We start from the raw sequence: 25,215 nt of genomic DNA on the forward strand, positions 1-25,215 counted from the left end.
CTTTTACACAAAGCTGTTATGCTAATAGAGTGCAGTTATGATAATGAGGGAGGTGTGTGTGTGTGTCTGTGTGTCTAACCTTATTGCTTTATTATATAGAGAGATTAGCTGCATTTTGCAGTATTAAGAATGTTCAGCTATTCTCAGTCTTAAGATCTTATCAGCTTTTCCTTATTGAAATGATTGAACTTTTATTTCGGAAAGAAGCCTAAGCACTGCCAATATCCTCTGTGAGTGACAGAAAGAGAGGGAGGGATGTATTGAGGATGGGGAGAGAGAGAAAGAGCGGGATAGAGAAGAGGGGGAGAGAGAGACTCAGGTTGTCTTTGTGATTTATGGATTTCATAAGCCTAAAAACCTCTCTGGTCTGACACTCCATTCTTCTCTCATCTCATTGAGTCTTCACAGCTATCACAGCTTTAGTCCTAGTCAGCAGACACACACACACACACACACACACACACACACACACACATGCACGCGAGCACGTATGCACGCACGCAAAAGGGGAAAGGTATTTATGGGGGTCATAAACCTCCCTCTCAGGCCAACGTCATGACAATACATGCACACACACGCACACACACACACACACACACACACACACACACACACACACACACACACACACACACACACACACACACACACACACACACACACACACACACACACACACACACACACACACACACACACAAAAACAGGTATGCTCACACACATACACAGACTAACAAACGCAGGTATGTTCGCACACACACACACACACACACAAACACACACAGCTTTAGCCCTGTCATGACTGTCCTGATCGGGTCAGGTTACAGGAGACCACAACCCTACAGATTATCTCTCAACCCCAACAGAGGAGGAGAGATCTAGGGGTCTGAAGATGTGAGTGTTTTATGACCCCTCACACCCTGGTAAAACTCAGGTCACAGACAAATTCCTTTGTCCTGTTATAATGGAGAACCAGCCTCAGAACATTAAACTATGAAATAAAGGGACTTTGGAACAATGGTTTTCGTCAGCCACAATGGTGGTCATGACGATAGATGGAATATGAAAATATATGTAATTTTTGTTTTGTTATTAAAGGTTAATAGATGACGTTATTACGAAAACATTGTAACGTGAAGATCTTTCCTAGTATATGTTTGATGTTTATACATTGTACGTTGTGTGGAAAATGTCCAAATCACAGGGAATTTTTTGGTAAAAATGAAATATTAAGTTAGTTGTCTAAAATTGGATTTGAGAGAAACCTAGATCTTGCTCTTAACTAGGTACGCCCAGAAAATTGCCCTAAAGGCGGTTACGCCCACTTCTGACACAAGGGTATAAAACCTGTGAGTAAAGAATTAAAGAACGTACAGAGAAGACTACATGACCCAAGCTGCAGCTTGTAACGGCGTTCGTCTGTTGAAAGAGAAGCGGACCAAAATGTGGCGTGGTAGTTACTCATGTTCTTTAATGAAAAAACAACGATACATGAAATAACTAAATCTACAAAACAACAAATGTAACGCGAAAACCTATACAGCCTATCTTGTGATAACAAACACAGAGACAGGAACAATCACCCACAAAACACACAGTGAAACCTAGGCTACCTAAATATGGTTCCCAATCAGAGACAACGACAATCACCTGACTCTGATTGAGAACCGCCTCAGGCAGCCAAGCCTATGCTAGACACCCCTACTCAGCTGCAATCCCAATGCCTACAAAACCCCAATACGAAACACAATAAAATAAACCCATGTCACACCCTGGCCTGACCAAATATATAACAAAAACACAAAATACTAAGACCAAGGCGTGACACAGCTAAGGTCTAAAAACTCAACGAACCCAGAATGCAACACAAGTTTGAAGACAAAGAAATATTTTTCTACCCAAGCTACGGATGAGTAGCTTTGTCTAAGCGGGTGTATTCAAGCCGGACCCTCTAGCATCCAATCCCAGCGAATCGTGGTATCTAAAAGGTTTCATTCCTATGCTGTGAACTCTGAGCTACAGAGCTGTCTGTCCTTTGAAGACCCCTTCCAGAGCAAGGGTGAGGGAACAGACTCCTAAGCCAAAAGGACACTGACATCGTGAGGACGACCAGAAAGGTGCGCTGGAGAAGTGCGTCATCGAGCAGCCTGAACGGTCCCTTAAACGGTCCCCTGAATGTTCTCCTCGGAGGTCTTCCTCACGTAATTACATCATTATATTCTGACCCATAAGAGCAGCAGCCTGAACGGTCCCTGAATGTTCTCCTCGGAGGTCTTCCCCACGTAATTACATCATTATATTCTGACCCATAAGAGCAGCAGCCTGAACGGTCCCCTGAATGTTCTCCTCGGAGGTCTTCCCCACGTAATTACATCATTATATTCTGACCCATAAGAGCAGCAGCCTGAACGGTCCCCTGAATGTTCTCCTCGGAGGTCTTCCCCACGTAATTACATCATTATATTCTGACCCATAAGAGCGGCAGTTTGGGGCAAGGCTAGGGTTAGAATAGCATAGCTGACAAATTCACCCAAATGTATATTTCTCTCGTGTACTTTCTTTTTTCTCTCTCTTTGAAATCCCCATTGTGGGTAACACGCTCCATAGTGTGTTGGCCCGTTATACTAAGTTCTAATCAATAGCCTATAATGTGTTTTGTCTATGTGTATCTTTTATCATCATTGTAGCTTTCTCATAAATTAATATTCAACAAAGATTGGTGTGGTACGAACTCAATGGTGAGACCCGGGTCCGTGCAGATTCACAGGCTATACGATGTTCAGAACGAGACTGTAGAGGTAACTGGTTAATTAGCGGCTGTTGTAAAATCGATACTCTGATATTCTTTGAGTTAATTTGGGAAATAGAAACTCATTAAAAACTAGTTTTCCCATGGTGCCCCAGGTTAATGAGTTAATAATTGCTTGATTCAGATAATCACGCAATTAGAAACTTTTAATCATTCGATGAACAACAGTCTTCACATTAACTAATACAACGTCACGACAGTCCCAATCTGCCACCATGCTCAGAACCATGTGCTATAAATCAGTTAGAATAGGACCCAATGGAGCACACACACACACACACACACACACACACACACACACACACACACACACACACACACACACACACACACACACACACACACACACACACACACACACACACACACACACACACACACACCTGGTCCCATGGGTCTCCTCTAAAACACACACACCTGGTCCCATGGGTCTCCTCTCCTCTAGAATACCAAGTGTTCCGTAGATGGTTGTCCTTATATGACCTGATCCTGAGGTGCATATAAAGCACAGGGTCTATGTCAAGCACATACCAGTGTCATGGGGAAACAGGCCTCACTAAGACACACTGAGCATTTACAGCCCCTCAGTAAACACACTCTGACTCTATCTTGGTCATGGAAACATTGTCACAGTTCTGTATAGGCCTACCTCATAGGGGTAAACATCAGTCAGTCACCCTCATGCGTTTCCTCTTGCAGTGGAGTTTCGGTAAACCATACTCACACAATTAGTAATTTTGTCCAGGCTTTAGCTCGACTGGCTTTGTGGTACAGAGGTAACAGGTTCAATCCCAGTCAGTAACATTAGTGTTGGGACACTCTCATAAAGCAGTGTATGTTCTGAGCGTCTTCTTTCTGCAGTTGTGTTGCTGAGTAGAGGATATTGTCCTCAGTGAGATGCTGTAACACAGGTCTTAAAGCTCCAGAAACACTTGCTACGTTTTCACTTTGCCACATCGACTGGCTCTGTACGTGGTGTATGTCTTGGAATTCAATACACCCCTCTGTGTGACACTGCTTTATTCATATTGACTTTGAAATTGAAATCCTGACAGTAGTTCCATTCTGTTTCTTATCTTCTCTCCTCATCTCTCTTCTCTAATGCCCTACCATTCTCTTTCTCTCCCCTGCTCCTCTCCCCTCTCCTCATCCTTCTCATTCTGTCTCCCCCTCCTTCTCTCTCTTAGCTCCCTTCTCTCCTCCCGGTATTGAGACCGTGGTGAAGTTTGATGCCTATGGCGACGGAATGGGACGCTACAACATCTTCAGTTACCAGCACAACGCTGATCGCTACGGATATGTGCCCATCGGTGAGTGGGCGGAGACTCTGAGCCTGAGCAGTGACCTGATTCGCTGGCCAAGAGAGGTGGTGCCCCCATCCCAGTGCAGCGACCCGTGTGCCCGCAACGAGATGAAGAAGATGCAGGCTGGTGAGGAACACACACACACACACACATACATAGGGCTTAAGCAGATCTAGTGACATCACTAGCAGAAGTGTCAGTGTAATTGTTTTTGGAAGAATGAAATGATTGGAGCAGCTGGCTCTCATGTAAACATCCTAGTTTCCTTTTCTTACATAAAAGCTGCCTAAGGTAATATATTTGTTTTATACCTGTATCTTGTAGGAGAGTACTGTTGTTGGATCTGTACGGCGTGTGAGGCTCATGAATACCTAGCTGATGAGTTCACCTGTTCGCCCTGCGCCCCTGGCCAGTGGCCCAGTGAAGACCTCACTTCCTGTTACGACCTGCCTGAGGACTACATCATGTGGGAGGACGCCTGGGCTATCGGACCAATCAGCATCGCTGTTGTTGGGTGAGAAGTTAGAGGAGAGTAAGAGGGATCAGTCTCATCAGTTGGGATAGGCCTAAAGTGTAGGCTTTTGTTCAGGCCCAGCACTAACACTAGACACTTTTCCCAAAGGGGATTCAACAAAGTAAACTGAAACTGATCTACTCACCATCTGCAGGTTCCTGTGTACATCTCTGGTGTTCTGGGTGTTTGTGAGACACAACAGCACGCCCCTGGTGAAGGCGTCAGGCAGAGAGTTGTGTTACATTCTCCTGCTGGGTGTCTTCATGTCCTACTCCCTCACCTTCCTCTTCCTGGCCAAGCCCTCGCCTGCTATCTGCGCCATGCGACGCCTCGGCCTCAGCACCTCATTTGCTGTCTGCTACTCTGCCCTGCTCACCAAGACCAATCGGATCGCCCGGATCTTCAGTGGGGTGAAGGACGGGGGAGGGACCACGAAGCCGCGCTTCATAAGCCCCACGTCCCAGGTCAGAGGTCAACCTAGCTGTCAGAAGATGGGGGAGGGAAAAGGGGGGAGATAGAGGAACAGAGGTAGAGAGAGAGGGAAGGAGGAGGGAGATGGGGGTTGGAGGCAGATTACAGATAGATAACTTAGATGATGGTGTTGCTTCTCTCTCTCTCTTATCCGCCACCCCAGGTGTTTATCTGTCTCAGTCTGATATCGGTCCAGTTAGTGATGGTGTCTGTGTGGTTGCTGCTGGAGGTTCCTGGTACCAGGAGGTTTACGTTACCGGAGCGACGGCAGACAGTGATCCTGAAGTGTAACGTCCGTGACTCCAGCATGCTGCTGTCGCTAGGATACGACGTGCTCCTGGTCATCCTGTGTACTGTGTAGGTGGTGCAGAGGTGCTGCGTGTGATTGTGTGTGTGGACATCAGAAGGTTTATCATTCTTATTGCGTAAGCCTTCAAAGTTTGTTTATTATTTCATTCTATTTGTCTCCTTTATCTGATCCTAGGTATGCCTTCAAGACCAGGAAGTGTCCAGAGAACTTCAACGAGGCTAAGTTCATAGGTTTCACCATGTACACAACCTGTATCATCTGGCTAGCCTTCCTGCCCATATTCTACGTCACATCCAGTGACTACAGGGTGAGAGCAAGGTTCACGCACACACACACACACACACACACACACACACACACACACACACACACACACACACACACACACACACACACACACACACACACACACACACACACACACACACACACACACACACACACGTGCATAAACACACTTACTGTACTACACAACTATTAAATTCATCATTAACAAACATAAGGGCGAACATTTGAATAAGACACACTGCTGTCTTCCACTGTCGCTGGCTGCAGGATATCTGTCCTGACATGTCATGCTAACTGTTTTATGTGCACCCTTATAATGTTAATCCAAGAGGCTGCCAGGTACTGACACACTGTCGACAAGCAGAGCAAGAGGAGGGTATGTGTTTACCTGATCCTTACAAATCACACACACAGCCTTAGGCTGTGGAAAGAATTGCTTTGGCCTTGGTAATCTGACTTGTGAGGTAGAGAGAGACACACTAACACCACGGCCTTGCCTGTGAGATGGTGTGTGTGTGTGTGTGCACTTATACAGGAAGTGGGTACACACACATTTGTTCTTGCTTTTCTGTCTGTTCATACATACGTCCATAAAAAGCATGCACTCTTCCTTCCTCTGGTCCTCTGTTCCAGTGTAGTTACCATGTTCTCTGTCTTCCTCTGGTCCTCTGTTCCAGTGTAGTTACCATGTTCTCTGTCTTCCTCTGGTTCTCTGTTCCAGTGTAGTTACCATGTTCTCTGTCTCCCTCTGGTTCTCTGTTCCAGTGGAGTTACCATGTTCTCTCTCTTCCTCTGGTCCTCTGTTCCAGTGTAGTTACCATGTTCTCTGTCTTCCTCTGGTCCTCTGTTCCAGTGGAGTTATATATATATATATATATGTTCTCTGTCTTCCTCTGGTCCTCTGTTCCAGTGGAGTTACCATGTTCTCTGTCTTCCTCTGGTCCTCTGTTCCAGTGTAGTTACCATGTTCTCTGTCTTCCTCTGGTCCTCTGTTCCAGTGGAGTTACCATGTTCTCTGTCTTCCTCTGGTCCTCTGTTCCAGTGTAGTTACCATGTTCTCTGTCTTCCTCTGGTCCTCTGTTCCAGTGGAGTTACCATGTTCTCTGTCTCCCTCTACAGGTCCAGACCACCACCATGTGTATCTCTGTCAGTCTCAGTGGCTTTGTGGTGCTGGGCTGTATGTTCGCTCCCAAGGTCCACATCATCATGTTCCAACCACAGAAGAACGTCACCAGTCTCCGCCTCAATATCAACCGCTTCAGTGTCAGTGGTCCTGCCACCACATACGCTTCACACGGTATGGTTAAGTTACAGTCAGAGACACTGACCACTGAGCATGGTTCGTTATGTAGCCAAGTTGGAATTTAACTAAATGTCCCATTTTTATTAATCTCTCTCTCTCTCTCTCTCTCTCTCTCTCTCTCTCTCTCTCTTTCTCTCTCTCTCCCACCCTCTCTCCCCCCCCTCCCTCTCCCCCTCCCTCTCCAGCATCAGTGAGTGCCCAGTACGTACCGACAGTGTGTAATGGGAGAGAGATCGTCGACTCCACCACTTCCTCTCTGTGACCACACCCACTCACCTCTCTAACCCTGCCCCCCAGAGACTGTTAGCCAATGCCCCCCTGCCCCCTCCTCCCACGACGTGGACTAGCACAGTTCTGTTTCACGTCTGTAGAAAGGGTTTAATACTACTTTGTTTTCTAGTGCTGTACATATAATGGAATCAAAATTGTTGTAGAGGAACAAAAGAACCAAAACAACTTTGTAGGAGGATTTTTTGAGCCTTTGTTTTGAAAAGCTTTGTTAAGACGTGTGTACATATATAACTGTGCACTGGGTTGTGATAGGAGTGTGTATGTGTTAAGGTTGTGATAGGAGTGTGTGTGTGCTAAGATTGTGTTAGGAGTGTATGTATGTGTGTGTTAGGGTTGTGATAGGAGTGTGTGTGTGTGTGTGTGTGTGTGTGTGTGTGTGTGTGTGTGTGTGTGTGTGTGTGTGTGTGTGTGTGTGTGTGTGTGTGTGTGTGTGTGTGTGTGTGTTAGGGTTGTGATAGGAGTGTGTGTATGTGTGTGTGTTAGGGTTGTGATAGGAGTGTGTGTATGTGTGTGTTAGGGTTGTGATAGGAGTGTGTGTGTGTGTGTGTGTTAGGGTTGTGATAGGAGTGTGTGTATGTGTGTGTGTTAGGGTTGTGATAGGAGTGTGTGTATGTGTGTGTTAGGGTTGTGATAGGAGTGTGTGTATGTGTGTGTGTTAGGGTTGTGATAGGAGTGTGTGTATGTGTTAGGGTTGTGATAGGATTGTGTGTGTGTGTGTGTGTGTGTGTGTGTGTGTGTGTGTGTGTGTGTGTGTGTGTGTGTGTGTGTGTGTGTGTGTGTGTGTGTGTGTGTGTGTGTGTGTGTGTGTGTGTGTGTGTGTTAGGGTTGTGATAGGAGTATGTGTGTCTGTGTGTGTGTGTGTATGTGTGTTAGGGTTTTGATAGGAGTGTGTGTGTGAGTTAGGTTTCTGATAGGAGTATGTGTGTGTTAGAGTTGTGATAGTAGTGTGTGTGTGTTAGGGTTGTGATAGGAGTGTGTGTGTGTGTGTTAGGGTTGTGATAGGAGTGTGTGTGTGTTAGGGTTGTGATAGGAGTGTGTGTGTGTGTTAGGGTTGTGATAGGAGTGTGTGTTAGGGTTGTGATAGGAGTGTGTGTGTGTGTGTGTGTGTGTGTGTGTGTGTGTGTGTGTGTGTGTGTGTGTGTGTGTGTGTGTGTGTGTGTGTGTGTGTGTGTGTGTGTGTGTGTGTGTGTGTGTGTGTTAGGGTTGTGATAGGAGTGTGTGTGTGTTAGGATTGTGATAGCCCGCGGACTTTGTACTATTTTTTGTAGGTCTCATTGTAATAACCCAGTCAGTACGCATTTTTATTCATTTGTATGTTGTATGTTGTATCTGTATATTTATATATTACTGATGGTTGGAACAGCACAATGTTGACAGTATTATGTAACTCCAGTCGGATTCCCACTACTGTGGACTGACAGTGGATGAAGCTCCCTGAGTTGGGCTGACGAGCCCATAGGAATAGAATGGCTGGAACGGACATAGTATCCACATTTCATACAGTTTGTTGAATCACACATTTGCTCTCATTGTAGCATATTAGCCAAGCGGTTAGAGGGTTGGGCCAGTAACTGAAAGGTCGCTGGTTCAACATCTTCAGTTACCAGCACAACGCTGATCGCAACAGATACGTACGTGCCCATTGGAGAGTGGCCGGAGACTCTGAGCCTGAGCAGTGACCTGATTCGCTGGCCAAGGGAGGTGGTGTCCCCCTCCCAGTGCAGCGACCTGTGTGCCCGCAACGAGATGAAGAAGATAAAGGCTGGTTAGGAACACACACACACAGGGCTTTAAGCAGATCTAGTGACATCACTAGTAGATGCTCTGTTCGAGTCCCCGAGCCGATAAGGCGAATAATCTGTCGATGTGCCCTTGAACAAGGCTCTTAACCCTAATGGCTCCTGTAAGTCGCTCTGGATAAGAGTGTCTACTAAAATGTAAATGTTAAAAATATAGCAGTATAGAATATTTATTGAACTTTCCAAATGATGCACCCAATATTGCAGCCAGTCTAGTCATTGTATTGAACTTGAATGTCCTTTCTACGCATCCTAATTCTATGGAACAGCCACTGTATAGGAGGGTCCAATTACCTTGGTAGCCATAGTAACAGATGTGTGTACAACAACTCAACAACATTTTTCCTTAACCAGCATTTTTGGCATAAACTTTAGCAACGATGTGACAACACAGGGTAGTTAATTACAAGTGACTGTTCAAAGTCTTTAACTGCCATTATTGTCAATATTAAAGAAACATTGCAGATGCTATGTCACTTAAAGAAACATTACAGATGCTATGTCACTTAAAGAAACATTACAGATGCTATGTCACTTAAAGAAACATTACAGATGCTATGTCACTTAAAGAAACACTGCAGATGCTATGTCATTTAAAGAAACATTTCAGATGTTATGTCACTTAAAGAAACATTACAGATGCTATGTCACTTAAAGAAACATTACAGATGCTATGTCACTTAAAGAAACATTACAGATGCTATGTCACTTAAAGAAACACTGCAGATGCTATGTCACTTAAAGAAACATTTCAGATGCTATGTCACTTAAAGAAACATTACAGATGCTATGTCACTTAAAGAAACATTACAGATGCTATGTCACTTAAATAAACATTACAGATGCTATGTCACTTAAAGAAACACTGCAGATGCTATGTCACTTAAAGAAACATTGCAGATGCTATGCTACTTAAAGAAACATTGCAGATGCTACGTCACTTAAAGAAACATTACAGATGCTATGTCACTTAAAGAAACACTGCAGATGCTATGTCACTTAAAGAAACATTGCAGATGCTATGCTACTTAAAGAAACATTGCAGATGCTATGTCACTTAAAGAAACATTGCAGATGCTATGCTACTTAAAGAAACATTGCAGATGCTATGCCACTTAAAGAAACATTGCAGATGCTATGTCACTTAAAGAAACACTGCAGATGCTATGTCACTTAAAGAAACATTGCAGATGCTATGCTACTTAAAGAAACATTGCAGATGCTATGCTACTTAAAGAAACATTGCAGATGCTATGCCACTTAAAGAAACATTGCAGATGCTATGCTACTTAAAGAAACATTGCAGATGCTATGCTACTTAAAGAAACATTGCAGATGCTATGTCACTTAAAGAAACATTGCAGATGCTATGTCACTTAAAGAAACATTTCAGATGCTATGTCACTTAAAGAAACATTACAGATGCTATGTCACTTAAATAAACATTACAGATGCTATGTCACTTAAATAAACATTACAGATGCTATGTCACTTAAAGAAACACTGCAGATGCTATGTCACTTAAAGAAACATTGCAGATGCTATGCTACTTAAAGAAACATTGCAGATGCTACGTCACTTAAAGAAACATTACAGATGCTATGTCACTTAAAGAAACACTGCAGATGCTATGTCACTTAAAGAAACATTGCAGATGCTATGCTACTTAAAGAAACATTGCAGATGCTATGCTATTTAAAGAAACATTGCAGATGCTATGCCACTTAAAGAAACATTGCAGATGCTATGTCACTCAAAGAAACATTGCAGATGCTATGTCACTTAAAGAAACATTGCAGATGCTATGTCACTTAAAGAAACATTGCAGATGCTATGCCACTTAAAGAAACATTGCAGATGCTATGTCACTTAAAGAAACATTGCAGATGCTATGTCACTTAAAGAAACATTGCAGATGCTATGTCACTTAAAGAAACATTGCAGATGCTATGTCACTTAAAGAAACATTGCAGATGCTATGTCACTTAAAGAAACATTGCAGATGCTATGCTACTTAAAGAAACATTGCAGATGCTATGTCACTTAAAGAAACATTGCAGATGCTATGTCACTTAAAGAAACATTGCAGATGCTATGTCACTTAAAGAAACATTGCAGATGCTATGTCACTTAAAGAAACATTGCAGATGCTATGTCACTTAAAGAAACATTGCAGATGCTATGTCACTTAAAGAAACATTGCAGATGCTATGTCACTTAAAGAAACATTGCAGATGCTATGTCACTTAAAGAAACATTGCAGATGCTATGCTACTTAAAGAAACATTGCAGATGCTATGTCACTTAAAGAAACATTGCAGATGCTATGTCACTTAAAGAAACATTGCAGATGCTATGCCACTTAAAGAAACATTGCAGATGCTATGTCACTTAAAGAAACATTGCAGATGCTATGTCACTTAAAGAAACATTGCAGATGCTATGTCACTTAAAGAAACATTGCAGATGCTATGCCACAACCCTAAACTCACTCACTGATGTTTTGTTTAGCATTCAGAAACTTTAATTGAAATCGCTCCACAAGCACTGTTTGTAGAAATGAGTTTACGCCGAACAAGTGTAGTTGAACACATCTTCCCTGCATCCTTTAAACCAATGGGTAGTGAGCCCTCCATTGTCGAAGTGTTCTATAGTCATGTGATGATGTTCTATTAATGGCTATGTGCCTTAAAGGGAAATTCCACCCCAAAACGATATTTTGGTATTTGTTTCATTAGTCCATATAGCCCCCAAATGTATATACAGTACCAGTCAAAGGTTTGGAGACACCTACAGTACTCATTCCAGGGTTTTTCTTTATTTGTATTATTTTCTACATTGTAGAGCAATAGTGAAGACATCAAAACTATGAAATAACACACATGGAATCATGTAGTAACCAAAAAAGTGTTAATCAAATCAAAATACCCTTTGACTTGATGACAACTTTGCACACTCTTGGCATTCTCTCAACCAGCTTCACCTGGAATACTTTTCCAATGGTCTTGGAGGAATTCCCACATATGCTGAGCACTTGTTGGCTGCTTTTCCTTCACTCCACTGTCCAACTCATCCCAAACCATCTCAATTGGGTTGAAGGTCAGGTGATTGTGGAGGCCAGCACTCCATCACTCTCCTTCTTGGTCAAATAGCCCTTGCACAGCCTGGAGGTGTGTTGGGTCATCGTCCTGTTGAAAAACAAATGATAGTCCCACTAAGTGAAAAGCAGATGGGATGGCGTATCGCTGCTGTGGTGGCCATGTTGGTTAAGTGTGCCTTGAATTCTAAATAGTTCACTGACAGTGTCACCAGCAAAGCACCTCCACACCATCACACCACCTCCTCCATGCTTCACAGTGGGAACCACACATGCAGAGATAATCCGTTCACCCACACCGCGCCTCACAAAGACAGGGCGGTTGAACCAAAAATCTCAAATTTGGAATTGAGACCAAAGGACAGATTTTTAACTGTTCAATGTCCATTGCTCATGTTTCTTGGCCCAAGCAAGTCTCTTCATCTTATTGGTGTTCATCTTCTTATTGGTGTCTCTTTGCAGCAATTCGACCATGAAGGCCTGATTCATTAAGTCTCCTCTGAACAGTTTATGTTGAGATATGTCTGTTACTCTGTGATGCATTTATTTGGGCTGCAATTTCAGGATTGGATTGGACAATTTCTGGATTGTCGTTTCTCATTGCTTATTTGAGCTGTTCTTGCCATAATATGGACTTGTTTTTTTAAACCAAATTGGGCTTTCTTCTGTATACCACAACACAACACTGATTTGCTGAAACACATTTACATTTAAGTCATTTAGCAGACGCTCTTATCCAGAGCGACTTACATATTGGTGCATTCACCTTATGACATCCAGTGGAACAGCCACTTTACAATAGTGCATCTAAATCTTTTAAGGGGGGTGAGAAGGATTACTTTATCCTATCCTAGGTATTCCTTAAAGAGGTGGGGTTTCAGGTGTCTCCGGAAGGTGGTGATTGACTCCGCTGTCCTGGCGTCGTGAGGGAGTGTGTTCCACCATTGGGGAGCCAGAGCAGCGAACAGTTTTGACTGGGCTGAGCGGGAACTGTACTTCCTCAGTGGTAGGGAGGCGAGCAGGCCAGAGGTGGATGAACGCAGTGCCCTTGTTTGGGTGTAGGGCCTGATCAGAGCCTGGAGGTACTGAGGTGCCGTTCCCCTCACAGCTCCGTAGGCAAGCACCATGGTCTTGTAGCGGATGCAAGCTTCAACTGGAAGCCAGTGGAGAGAGCAGAGGAGCGGGGTGACGTGAGAGAACTTGGGAAGGTTGAACACCAGACGGGCTGCGGCATTCTGGATGAGTTGTAGGGGTTTAATGGCACAGGCAGGGAGCCCAGCCAACAGCGAGTTGCAGTAATCCAGACGGGAGATGACAAGTGCCTGGATTAGGACCTGCGCCGCTTCCTGTGTGAGGCAGGGTCGTACTCTGTGGATGTTATAGAGCATGAACCTACAGGAACGGGCCACCGCCTTGATGTTAGTTGAGAACGACAGGGTGTTGTCCAGGATCACGCCAAGGTTCTTAGCGCTCTTGGAGGAGCATTAACACATTAAGGAAAGAAATTCCACAAATGATCTTTTAACAAGGCACACCTGTTAATTGAAAGGGATTCCAGGTGACTACCTCATGAAGCTGGATGAGAGAATGCCAAGAGTGTGCAAAGCTGTCATCAAGGCAAAATGTGGCTACTTTGACAAATCTCAAACCTCAAATATATTTTGATTTGTTTAACACTATTTTGCTTACTACATGATTCCAAATGTGTTATTTCATAGTTTTGACGTCTTCACTATTATTCTACAATGTAGAAAATAGTCCAAATAAAGACAAACCCTTGAATGAGTAGGTGTGTCCAAACAGATTGGTACTGTATATCTTGAAAACATGATATCTAACACGTGAAACAATTTGGGATTACATCAACAATGGACTAATGAAACAAATTTGAAAAAATAGTTTTTGCAGAGTTTTCCTTTAATGTGTGTCTGCTAGTTTCTCCAGTCCAGCTTACAGTCCACCAATCCCAACCTTAATCGTTAGGGCTAAAAACTTCAAACTGACTTTAGATCAGTGTTCATGGTTAAAGTCATCCTGCCCCCGGTGTTATTCTATCCTCTCAAGTTCTCATTGTTGATGGGAGGTGGGAGGGAAAGCATATATTCTGGATGCTCTCTTCTTAAATAGAATCCTCTCCTTGTCTCCTTTCCTTCATCCCACTTTTCTGTTGTGTGAAACACAGGAAGTGTCCAGGAGAATGAGGCCACACCCATCTCTGCTCACAGGTTTGACTGGGGTGTGAAAACCGCTGTTACACTCCTAACGCAGGTCACCAGTCAAACATTTCCCCAAAGGCTTAGGAATGGTGAAAAACTAAAATAAGAGACTGTTTCTGTGATTGAGCATTTTTCTGTGTGTGTTTTGCAGCAGGCAGAGGAGCAGGGTTATGTAAAAATGTGGTAGGTACAGAAGGTACAGCATCATGTTCAGCCCAGAGATTGGAAGGCTGTTGTTCTGAGGCTTATGCATTCACTCCCCAGCCCAGCTCCAACCAGACACTATAACCTCCCATCCACTCCTCTCCCTGCATGGCACATTGCTATGGACAACCACTGCCACATGCACAATTCCTTTTGTTCTGATGTAGTGGGATGGGGGAGTCGAGTATGAAGAAGGATTAAGGAGTGGGATGTTGATTCAAACTCAAGTTGTCTTTAATTGGACTTGGCAGAAAACTCAACCAACCTACTTTCCCCCTCTCCATCTCTCTCATTGTCTCCCTGTCTTTCTCTGTCACCCATGGCAGTCCCCCTTCACTCTCTCACCTTGTGAAACTCTGGTGCTGGTGTATTCGTCAGAGCCAAGATTGCTTAAGACAGGCTCTGTACGGATCCTGAGTCCACTGCAACACAATGCCAAGAAGGGTTCTGTGACCGCGCTCCATCATGTCTAGCACACACATACAGAGCCGGACTCAAATACACACCAAGAACATTGGGCTGTCACGGCAGCAGCCTTGAAGAGGGTGGAGATGGAGGGGGGTGGAGAGAGAAGAGTTGGTGTTGCAGTCTGATTGTGTGAGCTGTGTTCAACTCAAAGCAGTGGCATACTGTAGAAATACAGATGAGGTATACATCTAGTCCCTTTTAAAATGTATACTGTACTAGTTAGCTTGACCAACAGATGACAGGGATTGTAATGTGTACATATGGGAACAGGCTAGGAGTGACTGGTCCTTCACAAGCAATGTAGAACAATACAAAAGTATTTTACCATTATAAGTGTTAATGCTAATGGTACTAACTCTGTCCAAAGGTGTCATTAATAATGTTATAAAAGTATGTGTTTGCTTTCACAGCGTATTCTCACCTGGAATGGGTCAGTGATCTCCAGATTCCCAAGAGAACAACCCAGGGTAGAAGTTGTTCCTATAACCACAGATCTAGGGTCACACTATCCTCAATCCCAAACTTAACCATTATAGAATGACAAAGTATCTGACCCTGGATCAGTGGTTAGATCTGGGGTCAAAGTGAACCCTGACCTCTTTGGACTGGCCGATCAGAAAGCAATAGAGCTCATCATACGTGCAATAACGAGGACATCATAATAAACAATAACAAATGATATGCCTGTCGTCTGCTCACTTCTTGTGTGTAGGGTTTTCATTGGAAGCAAGGGACAGATTGAAAGCGTACACAAATACAATATAGTTTATTTCACTTTAAATAACAGAAAGGCAGTCAGCATCATATCATCATATGGATAATGTAACATCGCCACTCCCGATTGGACTAAGAGAGTGTGAAGGACATTCCACCATCGCCATGGTAACCCAACGCCTACAGACAGAACAAATGGGTAAAGGGTGGTGCAGGTTAGACTAAGATGAGACTGTAATAGGGTGTGTGTGTGTGTGCCGGGTATTTAGGGCTATGTGTGGACTTCTGTAGATCTCAAAGGATTGGACAGCTGCCAACATGCAAAGATCCCACCCAGCCTTTCAGAGGGCACTATGGAACACCGCATCTTCCCCTTAATGAGAAGGAGCCTAAGGGTTGATGTGAGGTTGGTCTCAGAGGACAAAACACCTGAGGGAAAACAACATGGCCACCAAAGCAACCTGACAACAGAGTGACGGAAAACAGCACAAAAAACATCCCACATATAGTCCTCTTCTTTACCTAAGCAGTCCCGACACACCACCCATATACCCAAACATACACACCCTTTTAAATCACACCGCCCATATTCCAGGGATAAGGCCAGATGGGGGTAATGTCCTCTCACATGTGTTTGTGTCAGTGAGCATGCATTCTGGGTGTGTGTACTCTGCATGGGTCTATATATGTTCGGAGTGTGTGTGTTAAGGGTTCAAGCCCTCAACATGGAGATATGTTGAAGAAGTCTCTCTGGGGGGGGGGTCTCTCCTTGTTCTCTTTCCTCTTTCTTCACCCCCACACCAACCCGTTTGACTGTGAGGAGTTCAACTGGACATTTTCATAGCTTCTCCCGTTTCCCTGTGGATGAAATATACAGAGACACGTTAGTCCATGAACTAGAATTACCAGGGGAGAAACAGATTCTGCACTCGCAAGTGTTCACACACGCACATACTGTAGGTAATGTAGTTTGATTTCAGCATAACGGTTCTGACTCTTACCCTAGATGCGATGGCTTTGAGTTTGCGTATCAGGGATGTTTTTTTGGAGTAGACCACCTCATCCTCCATCTCTCCCTCGTTCTCCTCTCCCTCCATCACGGCACAGCTATCCGCCCCCGGCAGTTCACACTCCTTATTGGACGACATTACCAGCTTCGAGTACTTAAACTCCAGCCTACCAGAGTCAGGGGTAGGCGGGACTTAGAAAAATCACCAATAGTCAGGACTACTCTAGTTCTTATTCCAGACATATGTATGAATTAATACATGAATGAATGGATGAGTTCCTACCTCTTGTTCTTCTTCCAGACATATGTATGAATGAATACATGAACGGATGAGTTCCTACCTCTAGTTCTTCTTCCAGACATACAGTGCCTTGTGAAAGTATTCGGCCCCCTTGAACTTTGCGAACTTTTGCCACATTTCAGGCTTCAAACATAAAGATATAAAACTGTATTTTATTGTGAAGAATCAACAACAAGTGGGACACAATCATGAAGTGGAACGACATTTATTGGATATTTCAAACTTTTTTAACAAATCAAAAACTGAAAAATTGGGCGTGCAAAATTATTCAGCCCCTTTACTTTCAGTGCAGCAAACTCTCTCCAGAAGTTCAGTGAGGATCTCTGAATGATCCAATGTTGACCTAAATGACTAATGATGATAAATACAATCCACCTGTGTGTAATCAAGTCTCCGTATAAATGCACCTGCACTGTGATAGTCTCAGAGGTCCGTTAAAAGCGCAGAGAGCATCATGAAGAACAAGGAACACACCAGGCAGGTCCGAGATACTGTTGTGAAGAAGATTAAAGTCGGATTTGGATACAAAAAGATTTCCCAAGCTTTAAACATCCCAAGGAGCACTGTGCAAGCGATAATATTGAAATGGAAGGAGTATCAGACCACTGCAAATCTACCAAGACCTGGCCGTCCCTCTAAACTTTCAGCTCATACAAGGAGAAGACTGATCAGAGATGCAGCCAAGAGGCCCATGATCACTCTGGATGAACTGCAGAGATCTACAGCTGAGGTGGGAGACTCTATCCATAGGACAACTATCAGTCATATATTGCACAAATCTGGCCTTTATGGAAGAGTGGCAAGAAGAAAGCCATTTCTTAAAGATATCCATAAAAAGTGTTGTTTAATGTTTGCCACAAGCCACCTGGGAGACATACCAAACATGTGGAAGAAGGTGCTCTGGTCAGATGAAACCAAAATTGAACTTTTTGGCAACAATGCAACAGGGAGCAGGGACAGGGAAGATGGTTCAAATTGATGGGAAGATGGACGGAGCCAAATACAGGACCATTCTGGAAGAAAACCTGATGGAGTCTGCAAAAGACCTGAGACTGGGACGGAGATTTGTCTTCCAACAAGACAATGATCCAAAACATAAAGCAAAATCTACAATGGAATGGTTAAAAAATAAACATATCCAGGTGTGAGAATGGCCAAGTCAAAGTCCAGACCTGAATCCAATCGAGAATCTGTGGAAAGAACTGAAAACTGCTGTTCACAGATGCTCTCCATCCAACCTCACTGAGCTCGAGCTGTTTTGCAAAGAGGAATGGGAAAAAATTTCAGTCTCTCGATGTGCAAAACTGATAGAGACATACCCCAAGCGACTTACAGCTGTAATCGCAGCAAAAGGTGGCGCTACAAAGTATTAACTTAAGGGGGCTGAATAATTTTGCACGCCCAATTTCAGTTTTTGATTTGTTAAAAAAGTTTGAAATATCCAATAAATGTCGTTCCACTTCATGATTGTGTCCCCCTTGTTGTTGATTCTTCACAAAAAAATACAGTTTTATATCTTTATGTTTGAAGCCTGAAATGTGGCAAAAGGTCGCAAAGTTCAAGGGGGCCGAATACTTTCGCAAGGCACTGTATGTATGAATGAATACATGAATGGATGAATTCATACCTCTTGTTCTTCTTCCAGAAATAGCAGGTGATGGAGAAGAGCAGTGCGGCGGTGAAGGCGCCTATCGTCGCCCCCATCTTTACCAAGAAGTCCATGCTCTCACACGGCCAGGTCTTCTTCTCCGGGAGGGACACCCCTCCTACACACCGCTTTGGTTCAGTCCACACATACAGAGTGTCCTGGGGAGAGGGAGACAGTGAACATGTGTCAGTGTGTAATGGTATGAAATACATTTTATCTAAAGGATTCAGAGTGAGAGCAGATAGCAGCTCCTTGCAGGTAATCGATTCGTAAAACACACACCTGTAGTCCTCCCTTGCAGGCTCCCTCTATCTGGTGGTAGTTTGTGGATGTGCACTGAGGACACGCCCCTGAGCTCTCCCACAGGAAGTGGAAGGTACAGCCATCACATGTCCCCGCCGGACACTGACTACAACAGAGAAACATACTTTTACTACAATGTACTAATCTAACTTTTACGTTATAAAGGACAGTTTCAATGAGATGTAATCTGATCAAATCCGATCAAATCTGAGTGATAAATCCATGTGTTTGTTCTCAGCTTCTCGTGTTCCTCCAGCACTGAGCATGAATATCCATCACACAGAGTTAGATAACTAGCTGCCTGGGAGTAAAAGCAAACTTCTTACTAATTTAACAGTCACAAGAGGATGCAGAGTTTCTGTGAATTGAGCTTGCAGTTCATTTCGAGCTTGGACTTCTTTTAAGTCTCTCCTTTTACTAGTAATCTCTTTTGAGGCTGCAGTTTCGGAAAAAAGACAAAGAGAAAAAGAGAGATCGAAAGAGAGGGGCAAGAAGAGAGGAAAGGAGACAGACAGTACCTGGGTACTGTGAGTTCTCCTTGTGTGCTTCTATCCGGGTTACAGCGAAGCGTCACCACCACGTTACGACCTTTATCACATGACGAGGTCACCTCCAGAGAACTATCCAATAGAAGCATAACATTTGGTTAAAAAACAACCGGGTACTCCTGATTAAGAGCAACTAAAAACTACCCCAAACCTTTACTTGGGCCTCAAAAACACTATTCACAGAAGTAGTTATATGTTTTAGAATTAGTGTTTTAGGATGTAGAAAAGATCAATTACCGGTAGAAGAAGTTGACGTCAGGGACTTTGTTGGTGGTCTGTGGGAACAGGTCTGGTCTTGCCTTGACTCCATCCAGAGTCAAGGCCACTGTTGCTCCTACACACATTCATCAATAAATTAAAGCCTACTATACACCAGCGACAAAGATCGGCATCAGGTTACAAGGAAAATGTGTGTGTGTGAGTGTGATGTGTACTCACCCAGAAAGGTGTCTGCTAGGCTGATGGACTGAGAGGATAGTGCTGTGTGGAAGGCCCGCCCACTGGAGGGGATAATGGTTGATTGACAGATTAATGTCTCCACCGCACTGGCTGGTTCCCCTGTCTCTTTCTGAGAATCGGTGCTGGAAAGGTCAGTCACGTTGTCTGTACACACAGCCCTTCTACCCTGAGAATGGAAAGCTAAATTCAGGATCACAAAGTAATTGTAGGTTGCAAATATTGTTAAATCAGTGTGTGTGTGTGTGTGTGTGTGTGTGTGTGTGTGTGTGTGTGTGTGTGTGTGTGTGTGTGTGTGTGTGTGTGTGTGTACCTCTCCTCCACAGAGGCTGATGTTGAAAAGGTGGTAGTATTTGGTTCCTTTGGTGGTAAAACTGGGTCCGTTCATCAGTGTTCCAACAGAGCCCAGGGAACTGTAGTCAAAACTCAGAGACACGTTGTTCTCAGAGTAGGAGAACACACAGTCACTGTAGCACCTGCTGTGCTCCTAAAAAAAAAACATTCAGTTGTGCACTGGGCGAATCAACAATGGACACACAATTTTATTCACCAACCTTGACACACAAACACACGCTTGGTGTGACACTGATATCAACAAAACACACACCTTGTTGCTCTTGCTGGATGGTCCACAGGGTTTGCAGGCCTCTGGGCCCAGGGTGCTGTGTGAGGTGAGGTGTGTGTTGGGAGGGCACTCGGTGCACTGGCTGGTGTGTATGTAATGTCCTGGAGGGCAGGGCACACACAGCGAGCCGGAGGGTTGGGAGAGGAGGGCACAGGTCCGACACTCCGACGACACACCGTCTACAGCATTACTCACTGAGATGGAGTAGATACTTGCCACGTTGTTCACATTCTGACGCAACTGGAGAGAAAGAGAATGCACTACTAGTATATGATTGTGTCTGTATACATTAGTGTGTATCCAAGTTTGTATACAGTGTGTGTGTGTGTGTGGGGGGGGTGTACTTACGTCAGAGGCCTGGTTGGTCCTCTGGAAGGCCCAGGTGTATGACACAGAGGCGTTCTTGGTCATAATGTGTGTGTAGGACTGTCTGACCTTACTGCCCTCCCATGACGCCACCACCCTTGTACTCTTCCTGTTTACATCCTACACACAGTGATGTAATTAACTTTACACAGTTCAAAAGTAGTGCACATTTTAAAAGGAATAGAAATATCCAAACACTTTTCTAGATGCTTGTATACTTTTTGCATTGAGTGTGGGTTTTTCTTTATCCGGTGTTGTTCTCACCATCATAAAGTACAGCTCACAGTCAGCTGAACACACCATCTCAAACTCAAAGCTGATACGGCCAAACTCTGTCCCCGCACCACCTGTTGCTGATGTAGGAGGCCTGAACACACACACACACACACACACACATTAAGAGAGCGATAGAAGGAGAGGGGAAGGGAGAGAGCAACATTTGCAGTCCCTGATGAGTCAACTGTTGTTACATTTGATACATTGCAGCAGTGCACAGAGCAAGCAAAGTTAATACATTGTATCATTTCATCGCCTGCTATAACCAAGAGCACAGGTCCGTCTCAGTAGACTTTGGAAGTCCACTGTCCTGCAGCCACCGAGTGTCATAGAGGAACAATGGACAGGCAGCTTTACAGAGAGGAAAACAGGCCTCACCATTCAACAAATATGATCCATATAACCAGAGCTACCTTATTTCCTTCTAGCACATTTGATATCATTTCACAAACTTTGTCACGGTTCATTTTAAACTAGGTCAGGTGGCTAATTATTGGTTTGTGTTAATTAAATTCTCGTGACAGTTAACTGAAGAGTGAAGGTGGTTTCATGCAGTGTTTCCCCCTTACTTCCACAATGACCTGCAGATCATTATGCATTTATATTCCTTCATTCCATTCTTCCAGCCAAATCACAGGGAGACATTCTATGCAGTATTCTATTATACACTGAGTGGTGTGAAGTTAAATTCAACGTGACAGGTTTTGCGTTGCACAAGCACAGAACGTTTACAAAATGGGAAGAAGTGTCCGGGGGAAGGGGCGAACAGGACGCTATGTCACTCCAAATTATTTTTCCAGCGGTTTCGCGATACTACTTGGTATCGTGAATCTTGGCCTGGTATCGCTAGTAAAATGATGGTATCGTGATACTTGGCCTGGTATCGTGAGTAAAATGTTGGTATCGTTGTTAAATGTAGGTATTGTGACAATAAGACAGAGACAGATTGAGATGAAGGGACTCACTTAAAGCCAGGTACATGGAGGTTGAGGATGAGGTAGTCGTTATCAGAGCCCCCTGCTCCACTACGGATATGATCCCCCGCCACCTCCCAACCTGACGGAGAGACACGTCAGAACACACACACAACACACAGACATACCAGGGTCTTCTCTGAAGATTTCACTCAAATGTGGCCTGTGGCCCGTCTTTGCATTATGCTAAAGTGCCTAAGACAACCCTCCTCCTGGAGAACTACCCTCTCTTAATTCTTATCCTGGCCTAAGGGCAACATGTCAACAACAGTAAAGAGCAACAGCAACCTCTAGGCCTCAGAGAGAGCAGCTGCACCCACCATTCATGCCGTCACACTTGGAGTTGCCCACATTGAAGCAGGATGTCTTCATGCTGGCTGGAAGGACGTTCCACCACTTATACTGATAACCTACAGCAGGCTCAGTACCCGCAGGACACGACTCACACGCTGGGAGAGAGGTAGAAAATAGGAAGAGAAGAGGGAGAGAAATAGAGATCATAATTTAGGAAAGCAAACGCAAAAAGGAAACCCAGATCCCACGAGTAATCAGATGAAATGCGATTAATTGCAAAGTCCCTCTTTGCCATGCAAATGAACTGAATCCCTAAAAAACATTTCCACTGCATTTCAGCCCTGCCATAAAAGGACCAGCTGACATGTCAGTGATTCTCTCGTTAACTCATGTGTGAGTGTTGATGAGGACAAGGCGTGAGATCACTCTGTCATGCTGACTGAGTTCGAATATCAGACTGGAAGCTTCAAAAGGAGGGTGGTGCTTGGAATAATTGTTCTTCCTCTGTCAACCATGTTTACCTGCAAGGAAACACATACCATCATCATTGCTTTGCACAAAAAGGGCTTCACGGGCAAGGATACTGCTGCCACTAAGATTGCACCCAAATCAACCATTTATCGGATCATCAAGAACTTCAAGGAGAGCGGTTCAATTGTTGTGAAGAAGGCTTCAGGGCACCCAAGAAAGTCCAGCAAGCGCCAGGACCGTCTCCTAAAGTTGACTCAGCTGCGGGATCAGGGCACCACCAGTACAGAGCTTAGTCAGGAATGGCAGCAGGCAGGTGTGAGTGCATCTGCACGCAGTGAGGCGAAGACTTTTGGAGGATGGCCTGGTGTCAAGAAGGGCAGCAAAGAAGCCACTTCTCTCCAGGAAAAACATCAGGGACAGACTGATATTCTGCAAACGGTACAGGGATTGGACTGCTGAGGACTGGGGTAAAGTAATTTTCTCTGATGAATCCCATTTCCGATTGTTTGGGGCATCCGGAAAAAAGTGTGTCCGGAGAAGACAAGGTGAGTGCTACCATCAGTCCTGTGTCATGCCAACAGTGAAGAATCCTGAGACCATTCATCTGTGGGGTTGCTTGTCAGCCAAGGGAGTGAGCTCACTCACAATTTTGCCTAACACAGCCATGAATAAAGAATGGTACCAACACATCTGAAAGAAACTTCTCCCAACCATCCAGGAACAGTTTGGTGACAAACAATGCCTTTTCCAGCATGATGGAGCACCTTGCCATAAGGCAAAAGTGATAACTAAGTGGCTCTGGGAACAAAACATCAATATTTTCGGTCTATGGCCAGGAACCTCCCCAGACCTTAATCCCATTGAGAACTTGTGGTCAATCAAAAACCCACAAATTCTGACAAACTCCAAGCATTGATTATGCAAGAATGGGCTGGCCCAGAAGTTAATTGACAGGGCGGATTGCAGAGGTCTTGAAAAGAAGGATCAACACTACAAATATTGACTCTTTGCATCAACTTCATGTAATTGTCAATAAAAGCCTTTGACACTTGTGAAATGCTTGTAATTATACTTCAGTATTCCATAGTAACATCTGACAAAAATATCTAAAGACAATGAAGCAGCAAACTTTGTGAAAATTTAGATTTGTGTCATTCTCAAAAAGTTTGGCCACGACTGTACAGGAGGGGACTGAGCACGCACCCCTGAGGGGCCCCTGTGTTGAGGATCAGTGTGGCAGATGTGTTGTTACTTACCCTTACCACCTGGGGGCTGCCCGTCTGATGGAGGACAAGAGAGAAGGAAGACGAGAGATAGAAGAGGACATGGGATAAAGGGATATTTTGTCACCTTTGACCCCATCAGAGAATGTCCCGGGGGGGCAGGGAGAGCAGGTAGCAGTGTCGTTGTTATAGAAACCGGGGTTGCACGGTGGGCAGGGCTCACGGTCACCAGAGGGGGGCAGAGTTTCAGCCCCGGCCACGTCCACCAGACAGATCTGAGGCTCCACCCACCTGTAGGTCACCTGTGTCTGAAACCACACACACAGAGACAACATGGAGGATGAGGAAACTAACCATACAGAGAGCAAACATGGAGGACACAGACCCTGAATTGTAGGGATACTGGCGCTAGAATGGCTAACCCCTGCATTTTTTTATTTTTTATTTTTATTTCACCTTTATTTAACCAGGTAGGCTAGTTGAGAACAAGTTCTCATTTGCAACTGCGACCTGGCCAAGATAAAGCATAGCAGTGTGAACAGACAACACAGAGTTACACATGGAGTAAACAATTAGCAAGTCAATAACACAGTAGAAAAAAATGGGCAGTCTATATACAATGTGTGCAAAAGGCATGAGGAGGTAGGCGAATAATACAATTTTGCAGATTAACACTGGAGTGATAAATGATCAGATGGGCATGTACAGGTAGAGATATAGGTGTGCAAAAGAGCAGAAAAGTAAATAAATAAAAACAGTATAAAACAGTATGGGAATGAGGTAGGTGAAAAAGGGTGAGCTATTTACCTATAGACTATGTACAGCTGCAGCGATCGGTTAGCTGCTCGGATAGCTGATGTTTGAAGTTGGTGAGGGAGATAAAAGTCTCCAACTTCAGCGATTTTTGCAATTCGTTCCAGTCACAGGCAGCAG

At 44.2% G+C, this 25,215-nt stretch overlaps 2 protein-coding genes across 3 annotated transcripts in view; one reads left to right on the forward strand and one right to left on the reverse strand.

Moving 5' to 3' along the window:
* Window positions 1–10,828, forward strand: part of LOC118400844 (metabotropic glutamate receptor 3-like) — a 45,700-nt gene extending 34,872 nt beyond the window's left edge. Inside the window, exons 5-12 of one of the 2 annotated variants that reach the window (XR_008075446.1) lie at window positions 3,997–4,239; window positions 4,438–4,627; window positions 4,782–5,091; window positions 5,262–5,455; window positions 5,583–5,715; window positions 6,816–6,993; window positions 7,185–8,294; window positions 8,351–10,828. Coding sequence is in view for 1 of the 2 variants with exons in the window: in XM_052474903.1 (XP_052330863.1) it covers window positions 3,997–4,239; window positions 4,438–4,627; window positions 4,782–5,091; window positions 5,262–5,455; window positions 5,583–5,715; window positions 6,816–6,993; window positions 7,185–7,261 (1,325 nt within the window). In the remaining variant the exon portion in view is untranslated. Of the gene's footprint in view, window positions 1–3,996; window positions 4,240–4,437; window positions 4,628–4,781; window positions 5,092–5,261; window positions 5,456–5,582; window positions 5,716–6,815; window positions 6,994–7,184 lie in introns of both variants that reach the window. The other variant, XM_052474903.1, reaches the window with a different exon arrangement.
* A 4,993-nt stretch (window positions 10,829–15,821) lies between these two features.
* The window catches only part of LOC118401183 (endosome/lysosome-associated apoptosis and autophagy regulator family member 2), a 29,932-nt gene continuing 20,538 nt past the window's right edge, over window positions 15,822–25,215 (reverse strand). Inside the window, exons 10-23 of the mRNA XM_035798480.2 lie at window positions 24,410–24,590; window positions 22,615–22,743; window positions 22,286–22,376; window positions 21,309–21,411; window positions 21,027–21,164; window positions 20,661–20,918; window positions 20,367–20,540; window positions 20,036–20,222; window positions 19,835–19,931; window positions 19,568–19,669; window positions 19,029–19,155; window positions 18,726–18,904; window positions 16,790–16,964; window positions 15,822–16,646 (exon numbers count right to left, since the gene is read on the reverse strand). Coding sequence (XP_035654373.1) covers window positions 16,578–16,646; window positions 16,790–16,964; window positions 18,726–18,904; window positions 19,029–19,155; window positions 19,568–19,669; window positions 19,835–19,931; window positions 20,036–20,222; window positions 20,367–20,540; window positions 20,661–20,918; window positions 21,027–21,164; window positions 21,309–21,411; window positions 22,286–22,376; window positions 22,615–22,743; window positions 24,410–24,590 — 2,010 coding nt within the window. The 3' untranslated portion in view covers window positions 15,822–16,577. The remainder of the gene's footprint in view (window positions 16,647–16,789; window positions 16,965–18,725; window positions 18,905–19,028; window positions 19,156–19,567; window positions 19,670–19,834; window positions 19,932–20,035; window positions 20,223–20,366; window positions 20,541–20,660; window positions 20,919–21,026; window positions 21,165–21,308; window positions 21,412–22,285; window positions 22,377–22,614; window positions 22,744–24,409; window positions 24,591–25,215) is intronic.

The sequence above is a fragment of the Oncorhynchus keta genome, chromosome 22 (genome assembly GCF_023373465.1).
Source record: "Oncorhynchus keta strain PuntledgeMale-10-30-2019 chromosome 22, Oket_V2, whole genome shotgun sequence".
Taxonomy (NCBI): domain Eukaryota; kingdom Metazoa; phylum Chordata; class Actinopteri; order Salmoniformes; family Salmonidae; genus Oncorhynchus; species Oncorhynchus keta.